This window comes from Gracilinanus agilis, chromosome 4, assembly GCF_016433145.1.
Source record: "Gracilinanus agilis isolate LMUSP501 chromosome 4, AgileGrace, whole genome shotgun sequence".
Classification (NCBI taxonomy): Eukaryota; Metazoa; Chordata; class Mammalia; order Didelphimorphia; family Didelphidae; genus Gracilinanus; species Gracilinanus agilis.
The window spans coordinates 404135154-404151451 of record NC_058133.1 but is presented as its reverse complement, the minus strand read 5'-3'; the positions used below and the strand labels follow the sequence as shown (position 1 = coordinate 404151451).

Below are 16298 nucleotides of genomic sequence, written 5' to 3'. Positions count from 1 at the left end.
GAATCTTACAAAATGGGATAGGATTTAAAGGGAGAACAACAAAAACCAGAAAACTGATCTCCCCAAATATCCATTTCTATATTTTTACCAAGTATAAACCAGCTCAACTTCATTCAGCTAAAATTATAAAAAGAGCACAAAGAGCAAATTTCTTATCTTAAATGAAAGCAAACTGTGTAAATTGATTACAAATTACATCTCCCTACAGTCAGGAGACTCACAGGAGACAGTTCACTGAATATTAGGGCAAAGGCAAACTTGGGATTTTACAAAGCTAAACTCTATCAAACCACTTTTTTCTATCAACCTACTTAGATGTAATGTCAGGGTAGGGAAATGCTGTCAAGAATGTTCAAGACTGCAAATGTCATTAATTTAAACTTTCTTTAATCAAATGTTATTTGACAAAATATCTATAAACACCTTACCGATGTAAAACTATTGGCTTTTTGGGAAATAAAAATCTGTATATTAAATCAAATCAATCTGATTTAATATTTGCAAAAAGATGTTTATTTATGAAAAGTGTTGGTATGAAATAATCCACACTCGCTTTTCCCTGTACATGTTCCTGTGAACTGGCAGGAGAGTCAGTTTTGTTTCTCCACATTTCAGTCTAAAAAGGAATACTCTGCAAAGAGTCCACAAAAGAAGCCCAAAGGGTCAGTCTCAATGTTCCATTATCAGAGCTTCAGACCAGCAACATTTTGTTTCAAGTTGAGCAACTCTCTTTCTTGTCTTCTTTTTTCCAATTTGAAGGCTAATCTATTGGCTTTCTTCTCCATTCTGCGTTCCTGCACAAGGACATAATGACAACTAACATTATTACAAAGTCTTAGGCAAAGCATTTCCATTCCCTTTCCCTTCTCTCCTGCTGCTTTTCTCATCGTAACTACATGGAAAAGTGCTTTACTGACCTTACGCTCTTCTTTTATAGCTTGTTTCCTTGCTTTTCTGTCTTCTTTGGATTCATTTTTACCACGTGGCTGGACTGATACCCTGGGCAGATCGCTGTCATTAATCATCTGCATTCGTTCAACTTGTTTTGCTGTAGGTCCTTTCTGAGGTAAGACATTTAGAGGTATTCCTGTTTTAGAGGAGATTTGGATGTGTTTGGGCTGGAAAAAAAACAAAATCTCATTAGAGAAATCTTTTAATAGCATTTTTCATTATTTGCCTACCTTTATGCTGCAAATGTATGTCCCTTTGCTGATAGGACCATTATGCTTTCCCAAATGGTGTCATATTCTTTCCCCAAGAAATGGACTTATTTGCACACATCCCTTTCTGGCAATTTAAAATGGCATAGGGCGTACCTTAGGTGGGCACTTGATAAGCTGAGGATGGTTGTATAAATTTGAGTATGTACCTAAAAAGAGAAAAATCAGTAATAATAACATGTGATTACTTTCAATTAAAGCAGTTCTTGCTAGATTCAATAAGCGCCTGAGATGACAGAGATGATGCCGACTTTAACTATCATTTCGTTTTACTTAAAAATTATGCATTGAGATGAAAAATGAGAAAATCTACTAACTCTACTTTTTTAGTACTCAAACTGAAGAGTTCTTTAAAATATTTTACATAATTTGAAATCTTAACAACCAAAGTAATGAGAATATGACACACTGAATAAAAGGATCACAAAATGAATATACCATAACATCACTGACATTAACAATAAAAATACTTACTACAAATAGATTCACAATCCCATTTCTCTTTGGGTTCTTCAATAACTACAGTAACAATTTCTTCTTCATTCTCATCCTCTTCATTAATGAGTAAGTTCTCATCTTCAAGAGGTTCAAGAGTATCCAATTTGACACAGCTTTTGGTTGAATTTTTAAAAAAGTCAGATTGAAGGGAAAATAACAGTACTATACTATGTTTATGGAAATGCAGTTTAAAAAAATTCAGAGGCATCAGTATACAAATAAGCATTCACTTAATGTCTGTGGGGATTCCATGTCAGTCACTTCCACTCAGACTTCCCTACTTCTCCCTCCCCTGCTGAGTATTTTATATACTCACTGGGAATAAGGGACAAGGGGAAGAAGGAAAGTGAAATAACTCTGGACTTGGAGTCATATTTCAGTTCATTCATTTAGTTGATGTTTATTAGTGCTTGGAAAAGTCAAACTTAAGGCTGCCTCCCTCCTAATCTGTAAAATGGGGATAATACTTGTACTACCTACATTACAGGGCAACAGCATATGACTATTTTCTGCAACTGTGATTTCCTTAGTGTGGGATCTCCTTCAATTCATATTGACTGGAATCCTACTATGGTATTTGACAATGCTACTGCCAAAAAAGCTAGCACCCAAGGGCCAAACTGGTGATGAGTTTCCCTGAACATGCCTAGAGTGGTCCTTATATAGTTCATTGTTATGAAGCATTTCTAGTTTTCTAAGACCTGCCACAGCTTAAGGTATCCTGGCACAGTCTTCAGGAACTCAGGATCACTTCCACATTACAAGGAAATATATTAGCTATTATTTATATTCTGCTTCAAGGTTTGCAAAACACCTTACATGTAACCTTATTTGATCATCACAATAATCTTGTGAAGTAGTTACTATTATTAACCCCATTCTATGGAAGAGAAAACTGAGGGGTGACTTGCCCAATTATCCAGCTAATTTAAGTTTCTGAGCTGGGATCTGAAGTGAGGTCTTTCTGATTCTAAGTTCAATATTCTATCTGCTACATGACCTTTACTGGGGAGGAAACAGGAAAGCATATTATAAAGGCAAGCAATTACCATCATGAATAGGTGGAGAAGGTCCATCTGCTCTAGACTGATAGTCCAAGAGCCCTTTTTACATCTAAGAACATGAGGCATTTCAGAGGAATAAAATGAAAACGAATCTATACAAACAGAATTCAGAACAGTTTCTTGACAAATTACCCTAAAGTTTCAGTCAAAAAATGATTGGGGGGTGGGGGGGGTGTGTGCGGGCAGCTGGGTAGCTCAGTGGAGTGAGAGTCAGGCCTAGAGACAGGAGGTCCTAGGTTCAAATCCGGCCTCAGCCACTTCCCAGCTGTGTGACCCTGGGCAAGTCACTTGACCCCCATTGCCCACCCTTACCACTCTTCCACCTATGAGGCAATACACCGAAGTACAAGGGTTTAAAAAAAAAATGATTTGGGTTTTAGAAAACAGGCATGCTAGAGAAGTGGAGAGAGGGTACCAATCTCCAAGTTGGATTAAATGCAGCTGGTACTTTACTAAGGCTAAAGATTGATTATGCTGTGCCTAGAGATTGCCAATTAACATAAAACAAATTATTCACTAAAGCTTCTCTAAAGTTAAAAGTGCCATAGAGGTGAATATTTCAAAAGGAACAAATTTATGAGGGTCCTCTTAACCAACTTTCTGAGCAGGTTTCGTAAAAGAAGAAAGAAAAAAGTAAGACATACTTCTTAGCTTTCTCTTTGTAATAATCATTCAGAACCTCCTGTAACCGGTTGCTATCTGCATGAATAAAACCTTCCAATTCTGCATTATCCAATGCTCCAATCTCATCATCATCAAACTGCTCAAAGAACTAAAAGACAAAAAGAACAAAATATGCCATAAAATAGTATTTTACTTAAAAGACTTCTACGTGCTAAAATTTTTAATCATTGTTGCAGTAATTTTCTTTATTCTCTTGAATAATTTCAAAGAACTTTCCTTTAACCATTGCTATCACTAAATACTCATGGGTTCAATACCAAAACACTACGAAATGGCAAGGGCTATTTTTGTGCTATATTACTAATATTTTTGCTCTTTCACAACCCAGATGAAAATGAGTTCTCATTTACCATGGCAACGAAATACAGTCATTCCCTTCGATTATAGTGTAAGGAGTAGGATGAAATAGGATGCCAAATGCTAAGCCAAAAAAGAATTTAAAGAAAAGCTATAATTTGTAAATAGTTAAGATTATCTTATTTTCAAGTAGAAACCATTTCTAGTTTTTTATCCTAGGCCAGAATCCTGGGGGTAAACATTTATGCCATTTGACAGAGAACAATAAATTACCAAAATTTTTGTTTATTTGATGTTACCTTCTCAAACCTTTCATCTAACAAAGTCAGTTGTTCATTCCGCCTCATGACAGAGGATGTAATAGAATAGTCTGTGAATCGACTCTTAGTTTCTTCTTCCAAAAACAAGTCCCTTTGATCTCTTCCTTGCACAGATAAGTCATCTGACAAAGGACCCTCAGAGTCATAATCATCTTCAACACTACCATTCTCCGTCTCATCATCCACATCTTCCCAGTCATTGTCATCTTCAATTTCATGTCTCCTAAAACTATATGAAGACGTATCTTGAGTCACTAAAATCTTTTTTAGAAGCATGTTTCTGATCAGTGCTTAGACAGGAGGAAATGGAAGATGGGCCTTAAACAAAGTAGCACAGTAGAAAACAGAAATGGATTCAGGAAACCTAATTGTTAGACTCATCAACAGCATAATCTAGCCCCTCTATGGAACCCCATTTCTTCAACTATAAAACAGAAGGCTAAAACTATATAACTACTAAGATCCTTTACAGTTCTAAAATTCTATGATTCTAAAGGTACCTCTTATTTCTAAAATTCTATGACAGCCACTTTGCCAAGTGCGACAATGAACACAATCCTATCAAAACACCAAACACACATACTCCATGTCCATCTGTTCATCCTCTCCTGTTGGCTCATTGGCCTGTAAAATGAAATCATCTTCAAGAAGATTATCTGGATTATCAAAGTCAAAATCATCATCCAGAGCTGCAACAATGTCAGGGTCAAAATCCAATCTAGGACCTAAAAATAGAAATGTATAAAAAAAAATTTGAAAGGTAATCCACATGACAACAGATTAACATTATACAATCAGTCCTCTGTAAAGAGTCACAGAAAAAATATTTGCCAAGTGCTGCTCTAGATTGTTTAGTGTTTGTTCAGTAAAAGAATCAATGGATTTATAGCTTTAAAATTCTAAAAGGTAAACTGAGGTTTAACTTCACTGAAATTAGAAGCAAAGTAATACTCAAGCAAAGAATATGCAAAAGAAGCCTACAGTTTCTAGTTTCAATTTTATTCTCAATTATGCCACTTACTAACTCTTCCCTCTGGGGAAAAACAAAACACTAACAAATCACAATGGCATAATATCTCTGTATAACAAACATGGTCTATTCTTTTAAGCAATATTTTAACAAAATTCTAATGGGCAAGACCTGTGATTTCACTGTTATAGGGACCTCTAGGTGTGGAAATTAAATCCACCATTGTAGATTGGAAACCCCTTTGCAATTTATAGTCTTAGAGAGTTGCCTAGGATACTGGGAGGTAAAACAGATGCCCTATGGCACACAGCCCATATAAGGAAAATGTAAAACTTAAAGCAAGCTTCTTCTTGATTCCAAAGTTCTATATACTATGCTATGCTGCTTGTCTAGAAAAAGAAAATTCCAATGATCTGACATTTATAATAATAAACTTTTGACATGCTATCCATTATATGATAAAAAGCTCAGTCAACAATTCAAATATTTAGAGGAAGAGCACAGAAACGAACAGGGCTCTTTTATAACTGATTTGTCTTATGAAACTTTCTGTGAGGTTTTATTTCAAATCAACATACGAGAATAGTAAAACTGAGCAACAATATATGATGCTGTTAATTTTTTCTCACTAATGCTAATTAATGGGTAATGTGGACTTATAAATAATAAAATTTGAGCTTGTCAGAGAACATTTTGAATGACAAATCTGTAATTATCCAGAATGTAATAGCAGTATTTAAATATGATCTATGTAGTATTTTTTGAGAATTAGATTTAAATAGAGATAGTTTCATAATAAGTTATGAATATGTAACTTTCTTCTCTCCTCTCAAAATAGGATTTTCATTTGAAAAATCAGTGCCTTACTTCTAAAAATATACAAATCAAAGTACAAAATGATGATACAAAATGTAACTTGAATTTTCAAAGTAATATATGTAGAGCAAAGAAAATTCAGTTTTAGCACTATAAATTTTCTTCATGTAACATATGCTGCTATTTATCAATTTATAAATCACAAAATTAAACTAAACATACCTGATACAGGAGCTGCTTTATTTAACAGTCCTACATCTTCTTCAAACTCTGATGCAAATACTGATGAAGGCAACTTAATTACAGGAGTCTTGGGTGGGAAAAAAAGTATTTTTTTAAAAAACTATTTTTACAAATTTATAATAATACATAATATAGTAATATATTGTATTATATCAATATAATATTACTACAATAATATATGAATATTATATGTATTTTATATTTTAAAAAATTATTTTTACTTGGGTTCATATCTACTCTGAATTGCATTGTATAGTATGTTACCTGAACTCTATTTCCATACCTCTATTTGCTCTATTTGGATGTCTCACTGATACTTCAAAGTGTCCCAAACTAGACTCATCATCTTTTTCCCCAAACCTAAGTCCCTTTCTAACTTTTCTGTCTCTAACAATGGAATAGATGATTACCCTCCCAACCAGTCTTTTCTGATTCAGCTCTCCCTTTCTCACTAAGCCTTGTTATTAAATCCAATTCTTTTACATATCTACCACCTCTCTATTTTTAAAGCATCACCTCATGATGACTACTGCCAACAATTTTTTAGGGAGTATTCCTGACTCTAATCAGCCTCCTCCCTTAAATACTCTGCAATATTATATGATCATATTGCTTCCTGGCTCAAGAAATGCAACAACCCCCTAGCTTACCAATACTATTTTTTCAAATGTTATCTTCCCAACTAGATGAACAGGAGTTTGGATTAGTTAATCTCTAGAATCCTTTCTCGTTTAAAAGTGCTATGATTCCTTGAGGGGGTGTGGAGTGTGTCTCACACTTTTTGGGTCTCCAACACACTTCTCATGGTGCCAGGCACTAATGAAACTCTTGTTGGTTTTTAGCTGCAATTTTTTGAGAGGTCTCTGATAAAAAAAAAAAATTCATGCGATGCTGCGGTAATCAAGTTATTTATGTCTTCCAAGATGATCTCATGGGGTGTAAAAGTAAATTATTGGCAATAATCTGTCATACTACTGTGTTTTACAATTCACACTCATAGTGTATAAGAGTCCCCTATTTAAAAATTCACTCAAACCAAATAATATTGTAAAGAGGAGGCCATACAACTTTGCAACAAATGTCACTGACAGGAAGAAAATTTATACTATGAAGTACTTTCCAGGGCACAGAAAAGATTATTTTCTTCCAATTATTTCAATATGCTCTTTCAGGGCTTACATTTTAAAAAAGAAAAAAAATTTAAGTACATGAGGTTAAAGTTCAAAATTAGAAAACAGTCACAGGGAATGCAGTAGAAATAATTTTTGTAGTTCTCTTATGCCTGAATATGCAGTTTGAGACCTTCTAACACTTCAGAAAACTTAAGTACATGTTATCAGATATTCTCTTCTGCTTTATGGAGGCAGGCCAGACTAGAAATCACAGGATCAAACAACATAATGGATGTGAAAATGCAAATAGTATTATCAAGAAAATATTGAACAGCTAAATGGATACCAAGTGTATCCATTTATAGGTAAGCCCTATTTACATTAAGGCCTCTGAGTTCCCATGCTTGCACTTTACAGGTAGAGTTCATTAGGTCCCTTCTTTGATTGTATAAATGCTTTTGTTAGGTTTGCCTTGGGACACACTGAATCTGTCCGGAGTTTATGCCTAATCTTGACTTTTCCACAACAGTCCCTCTCCAATTAGGAGTCTCTTCTCCATTTTGCAAACTGGTTGTTGCTAATTCTCAGATGCTGCTTGCTCTAAGAGGGCAAGTATTTATTTTCTCTCAAGAGTTTTGAAACTCAAACACAACATTTTTAATTAACATGATATTAAAAACAAATCAATTTTTCAAAAAATAAAATAAGAAAGGCAAAACCTTAAAACAACAGAACTCTTTTTTGGTTTTTTAAATCAACTGATATTTCCTTGAACCAAGAGAGATCATGAAGTATAGTCTTACTGGAATCAGTAATGTTTGTTCTTGTGCATCACTCCGAGAGCCTGAGGGAATCAGCTCAGAGGGCCCAGATGGCTCCTTAAGATGTTGCAGGTAGTCATAGTCATCATCAAAGAAGACTCCATATTTCCTTTGTTCGGCTCTCCTCTCCTCATCTTCTCTCTGTGATGTTTATAAAGAGGAATTAGCCACACTTATTAGTCTAGTAAGGACCCTTCCGAAAAGTGGAGCACAGGAAATTAGCAATAAGTAAAGCTTTCAGAGTTAATTGTAGAAAACCGTTCGAATCATTCATTAGCTTATATACCTGAGACAAAACTGTTGACTCCCAACAAACTCAGTCAGCCCTCCATAAACTTCGGGGGGAATAGCAGCAATCACTTCACAGCAATATCAAAGGAACCAAGGATGATACTCTCATGAATCATGACATTTAACTTTCTGGAGGATAGCAGCTGGCACTAACATGAAATATTTATGATATCAAGAGGAGTATTGATGACCTAAAGTCACACTACTGGCTTAGGAGGAGCAATAAGATATAGCAGAGGAAACATTTTTTTTTAAAAGTTCAGAAGGTTTGGACTTAAATGATGGCTTCAACATTAGTTAGCTACATGACCTTGCACAAATTATTTGATGCCTCTGAACTTCAATTCTTTATCTGCAAAATAAATATACTTGTATTACCTACTTCAGGCAGTTGTGAAGCACTATAAACTCTTTAGTGCATTATCATATAAATACGAGTTATATTGTCAGGAAGGGCAATCTTATTATTCATATTCCTTCCAAAACCTTGACTTTCAATCAAGCTGACCAGATTATCATGTCAATAAGGAAAGGCTATTTAATACTAAACAATGTAAAAAACCCAATTACTCAATTTATGCAGAACTTATACTAGGAGAAATGAAGAAAATTAAAATTTTATTTTATTAAGGTGGCAGAAAATTTTGTAGTATTTAACTAGAAAGCATTTCTCAGCAAACACAAAACAGGCATGCAAAAAACACTTTTACATCTAAACAAATTTCTGGAATATTTTATTTTTATGCAGATAAGGTTGCAAAGTCTCATGTTCAATCAACATTTCCTTCTATATGGTCTACATTTTAAAATTTTATTTCTTAAAAATTATTCCCTAGGGGCAGCTGGGTAGCTCAGTGGAGTGAGAGCCAGGCCTAGAGACAGGAGGTCCTAGGTTCAAACCTGGCCTCAGCCACTTCCCAGCTGTGTGACCCTGGGCAAGTCACTTGAACCCCATTGCCCACCCTTACCAATCTTCCACCTATAAGACAATACACCGAAGTACAAGGGTTTAAAAAAAAAAAAATTATTCCCTAGACAGGGGGCAGCTGGGTAGCTCAGTGGATTGAGAGTCAGGCCTAGAGACGGGAGGTCCTAGGTTCAAATCTGGCCTCAGACACTTCCCAACTGTGTGACCCTGGGTAAATCACTTGAACTCCCATTGCCCACGCTTACCACTCTTCCACTTAGGAGCCAATACACAGAAGTTAAGGGTTTAAAAAAAAATTATTCCCTAGAACTACATATTCATTGAAACTATGAATTTTAAAAATTAAACAAACAAATAAACAAAAGTTTTTGTGTGACTGGTGAAGAAGGCTAAAAATATGAGTTGTAGCCATGAAACAGAGGGACAATATTAGGTCAACGCAGGAACAGAACTTGTGAGCTTGTCCCAATTAAATATCACTCTTAATTAACAGACTTAATCAAGAATAACACTGGGGGGGAGGGGCAGCTGGGTAGCTCAGTGGATTGAGAGCGAGGCCTATAAACAGAAGGTCCTAGGTTCAAATCTGGCCTCAGACATTTCCCAGCTCTGTGACCCTGGGCAAGTCACTTGACCCTCATTGCCTACCCTTACCACTCTTCTGCTTTGGAGTCAATAAATAGTATTGACTCCAAGATGGAAGGTAAGGATTTAAAAACAAACAAAAAAAAAGAACAACACTAGGCAACACCATACCTATTGCCCAGGAGATGTTTGTTAATCTCAATCAAGGTTTGCTGAGTCAGGCTGTCTCTCAAAATAAAAACAAAATTTCCCTCATACAGAAGAAGACATATTTACTATCCTGGGAAAGTTATTCTTTAAGAAAAAACCCAATATCAGCCACAAGTAATGCCTTAATGGAAGCAACAAGGTATAACAAATAGAATGCTGGACATGGTAATCAGGAAAACTTGTGGTCAAACTCCAGATAGGATATTTACCAGTTTTATGACCCTGGGTATATCACTCAACTTATTTAATTCTTGGTTTCCTCAGGAATATCTACCTTAGAAGTTTGTAATTGAGTCCAAATGAATCAATATATGTAAAGTTCTTTGTAAATATCATAGCTATATAAATGCTGGTCATTATTATTCTGATATGCCAGAAAAATATAAACATCTCAACAATAGACCCCTCTAGTATTTCAGAAAAATGCAGTGTACTTACTTTCTGTGCAGGTAATAGAACTCTTTGAGGTGCAGTGTCATCTGCTGCTAAGGGATCCCTCTGGCTTCGGTGTACAAGATGAAAAGATACAGCTTTCTTTTTGTCTATAAAAGGCTTCTTCTTCTTATGAGGCTTCAAAAAAGGAATTATTAGAATAGCTGATTTAGAATGGTGAGCCAACATACTGATTCACCCTTTGACTATTTCTCCCATCTCAACCCACTCCTCTAGCCTGTTAATCCTTATTTTGCCAACACCTAAACTTCAACAGGTCCAAAATGGAACTTATTTTTATTCCTCTCAAAACTTATATTTTCCTTAAACTTCTGTTTCTGTTGACAGCACTACAATTTCTCAGGTCATAACTTTAGTTATCTTGGACTCCTTTCCCTCATATATCCCCCTCCTCCAAGAAATTGCCCCATTCTATAGATTCTACTTCCACAATACATGGTGTTCCATTCCCAAAGTCTTAGTGCAATTAAGCTTTATTAAGTTTAATATTTAATATATTATACTGTTTTAATAGCTAACATAAATAGTACTTAAAACCTTATAAAACCTTTCACATGTGTAAGGATGGGATTTGTGCAAGAGGGATGGGACCAAAGGAGCCAGAGAAGGCAGTTGTTGACAGTTGAGACCAGAAAGGATTCTGGAAAGCTCTCCAAGGAGGACAAAAGAGGAGAGGTCTTCGGGCGGAGGACTGGGAAGAGAGAGGAGGGGGACATCCTAGCTCGGATCTAGTCCTGAGGGATTCCTGAGGATCCTTCTTTTGAATTTGAAACCCCGATTCCCTTATCAAAACCATTCCATCGCATTTCACCCATCAAGACTTCAACCATCGAGTCAGCTAAGTTTTTGGACTCCATTTTGGGAGCAATCCCTTAGTCTCCTTTTCCCATTACCCAACCTTGCTGAGAGACCCTTTTCAGTCAAAACTTACAATTACAGAAAAGGACAGAAATAGAAAAACAGAAGGAGAAGGAGTGAGGGGAGAAGCTTAGGAGTGGGAACCATTACGTTTCCCTCTAAGGGACAGACCCCATAGAAATAGCGAAGAGGGCACTCCAAAATCCCTCTGCCCTTCACCCCTTTTCCCCAATCCCTCAATTGTGGGGAAAAAAAAACCCATTCAACAGTCAGATAGCGTTCCAGAGTGCCTGAGAGACAAGGAGGGAGAAGGGAACCACAGCTTGGTCTGGCTGCCTCCATCTTGAAGCCAGACTACCTGCTGTGAAGTTGACTGACCTCGGGGGAGGTCTGAGTGAACCCTGTCCTTATTCAGGATCAGATTGGAGTACCACATACCTCCTCTTATAGGGAAGCCTCACCCCCGACTCATGTGGGACGGCACGAGCATCCAGGTCACCCAGTTTCAGGGTGAAACCCCCTTAAAGTCTCCTTTATATTCAGCGCCAAAGGAGAACTGGAAGAAAGACTCACCACATAGACTTTTTCTATCTCCCTTATATCAAACATTCAAGACTGGTCTTTTTATTGTTACACATGCAAACTAGGTTTAGAGTAGATAGAGTAGATATAGTGTTAGAGGAGTCAATTAGACATGTGCTCCTGAACAACTCTTTCTGTAAAATGTGGAAAATAACAGTCTCCAAATTATAGGGTTTCTGTGAGGATCAAATGCTATAATAATGTATAAAGTTTTAAAAACTTGAAAGTGCTATATATGCTAGCTATAATTATTATGACCATGAAGAGTTGGACATGATTGAAAATGACAAACACAAATAATTATCATAGCCTGAGCTAACAGAACAGCTACTCAATCTTCCTGCTTCCAGTTGTGATGAGATTAAATCTCATCTTAAATCTAATCACCAAAAGTGTAAATAACTCCACTTAACTCATAACAAATGGGTGCAAAAATGGGTGATGAATCAGAATTGACTGACTGGCTCCTAGACAGTCCTAAGAAAAGCATCTATTGTGATTAGACATGTAAATTAAGAGGACTGCACAGGAAGTGATGAAAGAAATGTCCTGGATAAATTAAGAGAACTCCTGGGGGTTGGCCCTTTTACGTCTTCTTTTCAGTGGCTTGGTCTTAGAGGAGCTCTGGCTGGGACCTTGGACTTGGTGAGACTGTTCTTAAATCTCTTTCTTAGACATAGTCTAGTTCTTTAAACTAGATCTTTTACTCCACCCTCTTTTCATCTCTCTACTACTCTCTCCTATATTTTGTAAATAAACTACTAAAATCATTTTAGGAATTGGTATTTATTCAGTTCCTTGGTGACCACACCTTTAAATATTAATATATTCAATCAAAAAACTCCTTTTACCCCTTACAGTCTCTCTTTTTAAAAACATTCTCCATGGCACCAACCAAGTAATCCTGACTCATTCCTCAGATTATATTACCTTTCAATTTAAGAAATTTCAACAATTTCCCCTGCCTCTGAATAAAGGGTAGACTGGAGCTCCAACTTATTTTTTCAACCTTACCTCTTACCAATTCCCTTTGCATATTACTATAACTAGAAGTCACTGTCCATCTCCTGTTCTCAACTTGCCCTCTCTCTCAACCCAAACCTTTCTTCAAAGAATCTTTCTTCACAGGAAGGGATTCCCCCCTTCCCTGTCATCTCACCTATTTCCTAAAAGGCCTTAATTCAGGTTCTACCTCCTCAGAGAATCTCAAGAGTTTGAAAAAACCTAGCCATGTAGTCCAGGACGTGAGCAAACTACTTTATTTAACAATGTTAAAACCATTCTTAGTTTGAAGGTTATAAAAAAATAGGTGATGGGGCCATAGATCACCAATTTTTTATTTAGTCCAAACTATACAGAAAGAGAAATTTTCTATATAATATCCCTAAACGATCAATGAAGCTTCCTCATACCTCTTCTGCAACCTTCCCATAGTTAACAGATTCTTCTTCAAATCAAATTTCTCATAGCACTTTGTCTAAATTTCTTCTACCTTCTTTCTATTATTTTTATGCCATTTTCTCTTATCAGGCAACAACAATGAGAGCAAGGATCTGTTATATCTTTGTAACCCCAGTGCTTAAGCAAAGTGCACTGATCTCACAGGCACCTAAATGCTTGTTAAACTGAATTATTTAATAGACCAAGAAATAGTGTGATATGGTGGGGTTGAGGGTGGGGAGTACTGGATATGGGAACCAGAAATCAAGGTTTGAACTCTTCTTCTGGCACTTACTGAGCAAATGGTAGGCAGCTGGATGGTACAATGGATAGATGTCAGCCTTAGGAAGCCTAAGTTTACATCTAGACTCTGACACATAATAGTTATGTGACTTTGGGAAAGTCACTTAACCTCTATCTGCCTCAGTTTCCTCAAATGTAAAATGATAATAATAATAGTATCTCCCTCCCAGAGATGTTGTGAGGATCAAATGACAAGAGTATTTGTAAAGCATTTAGCACAGTGCTTGGCACAAAGCAGACAATAAATGGCTGTTTCCCTTCCCTCTATGTGCCAGGTATTGTGCCAAGCACTTGGAATACAAAGGCAAAACAAAAACCACATTCTTTGCTCCCAGTCTAATATAAGAGACAACAGGCAAACAACTATGTGCAATCATGTACAAATAAAATATGTATATACACATATGTAAAAATGACAAATGTATAAGTTATATTATATATATGTACATGTTACATAAATATATAAATTAGAAGTCGTTTTCAGAAAGAAAGCACTAAGATGAAGGATTAGGTAAGGCACTCTACAGATGAAAAATGATTTGGCCTTTACAAGGATGTAGGATCTCAAAGGGAAATGATAATGAGGAGCATGCTTGGGATGGAGAAACAGCCTCTGCAAAGACAGAAACAGAAGGTGCTATTGAGCGGGTTGTCAAGCCACAAGTGCATTATTTTGCTGGAATTTAAGAGCTCCAAGAAGGAAGGATTTAGAAAAAGTTTGGCACCAGATTTTTAAGGACTTTAAGTGCACAGTAGTTTGTATTTTAGTAAGAGGAAGTCCCTGAAATCTTTTGAATAGGGTTAGACGTATTTTTTGGATATTAATCTAACAGCTTGGTTACGGGATGTAAACTATGTGGACTAATAAATTCTAAGGCACTAAAGAAAGAGGAGAGAGCAGGAGGAGGAGTGAGCAAAGGGGAGAAAGAGAAGGGAGGAGTCGGAGGATTTAGTTAAGAGTCCTCAAGTTCGGGCAGGACAGAGGGTCGTTTGCTGATATGTCAATGAGCAGATCACCAGCAGCACGTGTAAACACTAATCAGCGACCTCCCCGAAAAATTGGGGCAGCCCCGCTGAGGTCGGAGCGAAACTCGGTCTCTCGGTTCTCTCTGTGGCCCAGCAATATAGCAAAACCATACAGTCTACAACCCCTACACCTCCCTGGAGACCCTCGCCAGCCCTGCTGAGGGGAAAGTGGCCTTGCTTACCATTCTGCAGCCTGCGGAGAATCACGCCCGCGGGGTCACAGCTGTTCCTAGCTCCTGATGGGCAACTCACGCCGGGGAGTCCTCCCAAAGTCTCTACGGTGCCCACCTCGCGTCACGCAGCGACCACGGGACCCTAGTACAGTCACTTCCGGGAAAAAAAAAACTCCTCCGGAACCTCCTCCGCCCGTTCTGTGCGCTCGCCCTCTAATACGTCACCCCGCTGGAGGAAGGGATAAGCCAATCCCAGACGAAAGGTCGAAGTAGCCCGCCTCTTTTCTCGCGACTTTTTGCTAAAGGTCTCTCGCCCCACTTCCCGGAAGCTTTGCTTGGGTCTAAGGAAGGGCTGCTAATTGTTATTTTCTATCCGCTCCTTCTACTTGCTAAATGTCTTCGCGGGGTGGAGTGCAGTAAAGAGGGAGCGCGGCATCCCACCTCTCATCCTCAGAAAAAGGGGTCGCGGTGGCCCCGGAATCTTTGGGGGCCGAGAGGATAACGGCAGTTTGCAAATGGGGCGGGGCGTCGGAGGCGCCGTTGTCTGGGAGACGTTAAGGCCGCTGAGGTGGGGAAGGAGCTTTGCTTTTCGAAAAGCAAGCTTGTTTTTTGTTTTTGTTTTTGTTTTTTTTTTTTTTCTAGCTCCCTCTACAGGCTTGAGGGGAGAAAGGATTTAGCCTTTATCTTTCCTTACTGACTTCCAGGCAGCATTACTGAGGTGTCCACAGACCTCCACTCTCCAAGAGGTTGAAACCTTAGTTGGAGAATCTGCAACATCCACTACCAGTGTTCTTCCTGTCTTTGCTTTTAGACTTCTAGTGAGGAGAAACTCATTACCTCTTGAGTCTGACTTATCTCTCTTATGGATGGCTCTAATCGTTTTATGTCATTTGCCTCTCTATCACTTCACCTACTGTGTGTGGTTGTTTTCTGATGGGAAAGAGATAAAATCTAATCTCTCTTAGACTTAAGAGCCCCTTCACATATTTTAGAACAGTTGTCATGGATTTACTGCATCATCTTTTTTTTCCATTCTAAACATTCCCACTTCCTTCACCTGATTCTCATACAGTATAGAATCGAATTAAGAGGGCTAGATCAGTGGTGTCAAACTCAGAAACAAGGATCTCTGTAGGCTGCATGTTGATTTAGAAAACCATATTAATGTCTTCCAATTCAATTTTTAAAAATGAAAATGTTTTTTAAACCCTCACCTTCTGTCTTAGAACCAATTGGTTCTAAGGCAGAAGAGTGATAAGGGCTAGACAATGAGGGTTAAGTGATGCCCAGGATCACACAACTAGGAAGTGTCTGAGGTCATATTTGAACCCAGGACCTCCTGTCTTTAGACCTAGCTCTCTATTCTCTGAGCCACTAGCTGCCTCTCAACTAAATTAATACAAA

General features: G+C 37.5%; 1 protein-coding gene across 1 annotated transcript; it reads right to left on the bottom strand.

The window, feature by feature from the left end:
* Positions 1 to 490: 490 nt before the first annotated feature.
* On the bottom strand, positions 491 to 16053 carry LTV1 (LTV1 ribosome biogenesis factor). The gene is made up of 11 exons (XM_044674705.1): positions 14904 to 16053; positions 10498 to 10629; positions 8028 to 8186; positions 6092 to 6179; positions 4667 to 4808; positions 4063 to 4312; positions 3427 to 3554; positions 1695 to 1831; positions 1317 to 1369; positions 918 to 1118; positions 491 to 794 (listed from the first exon to the last, which is right to left on the bottom strand). The coding sequence occupies exons 1-11, from the start codon at positions 14904 to 14906 to the stop codon at positions 684 to 686; spliced, it is 1404 nt and encodes a 467-aa protein (XP_044530640.1). The 5' UTR covers positions 14907 to 16053; the 3' UTR covers positions 491 to 683.
* Positions 16054 to 16298: the final 245 nt, after the last annotated feature.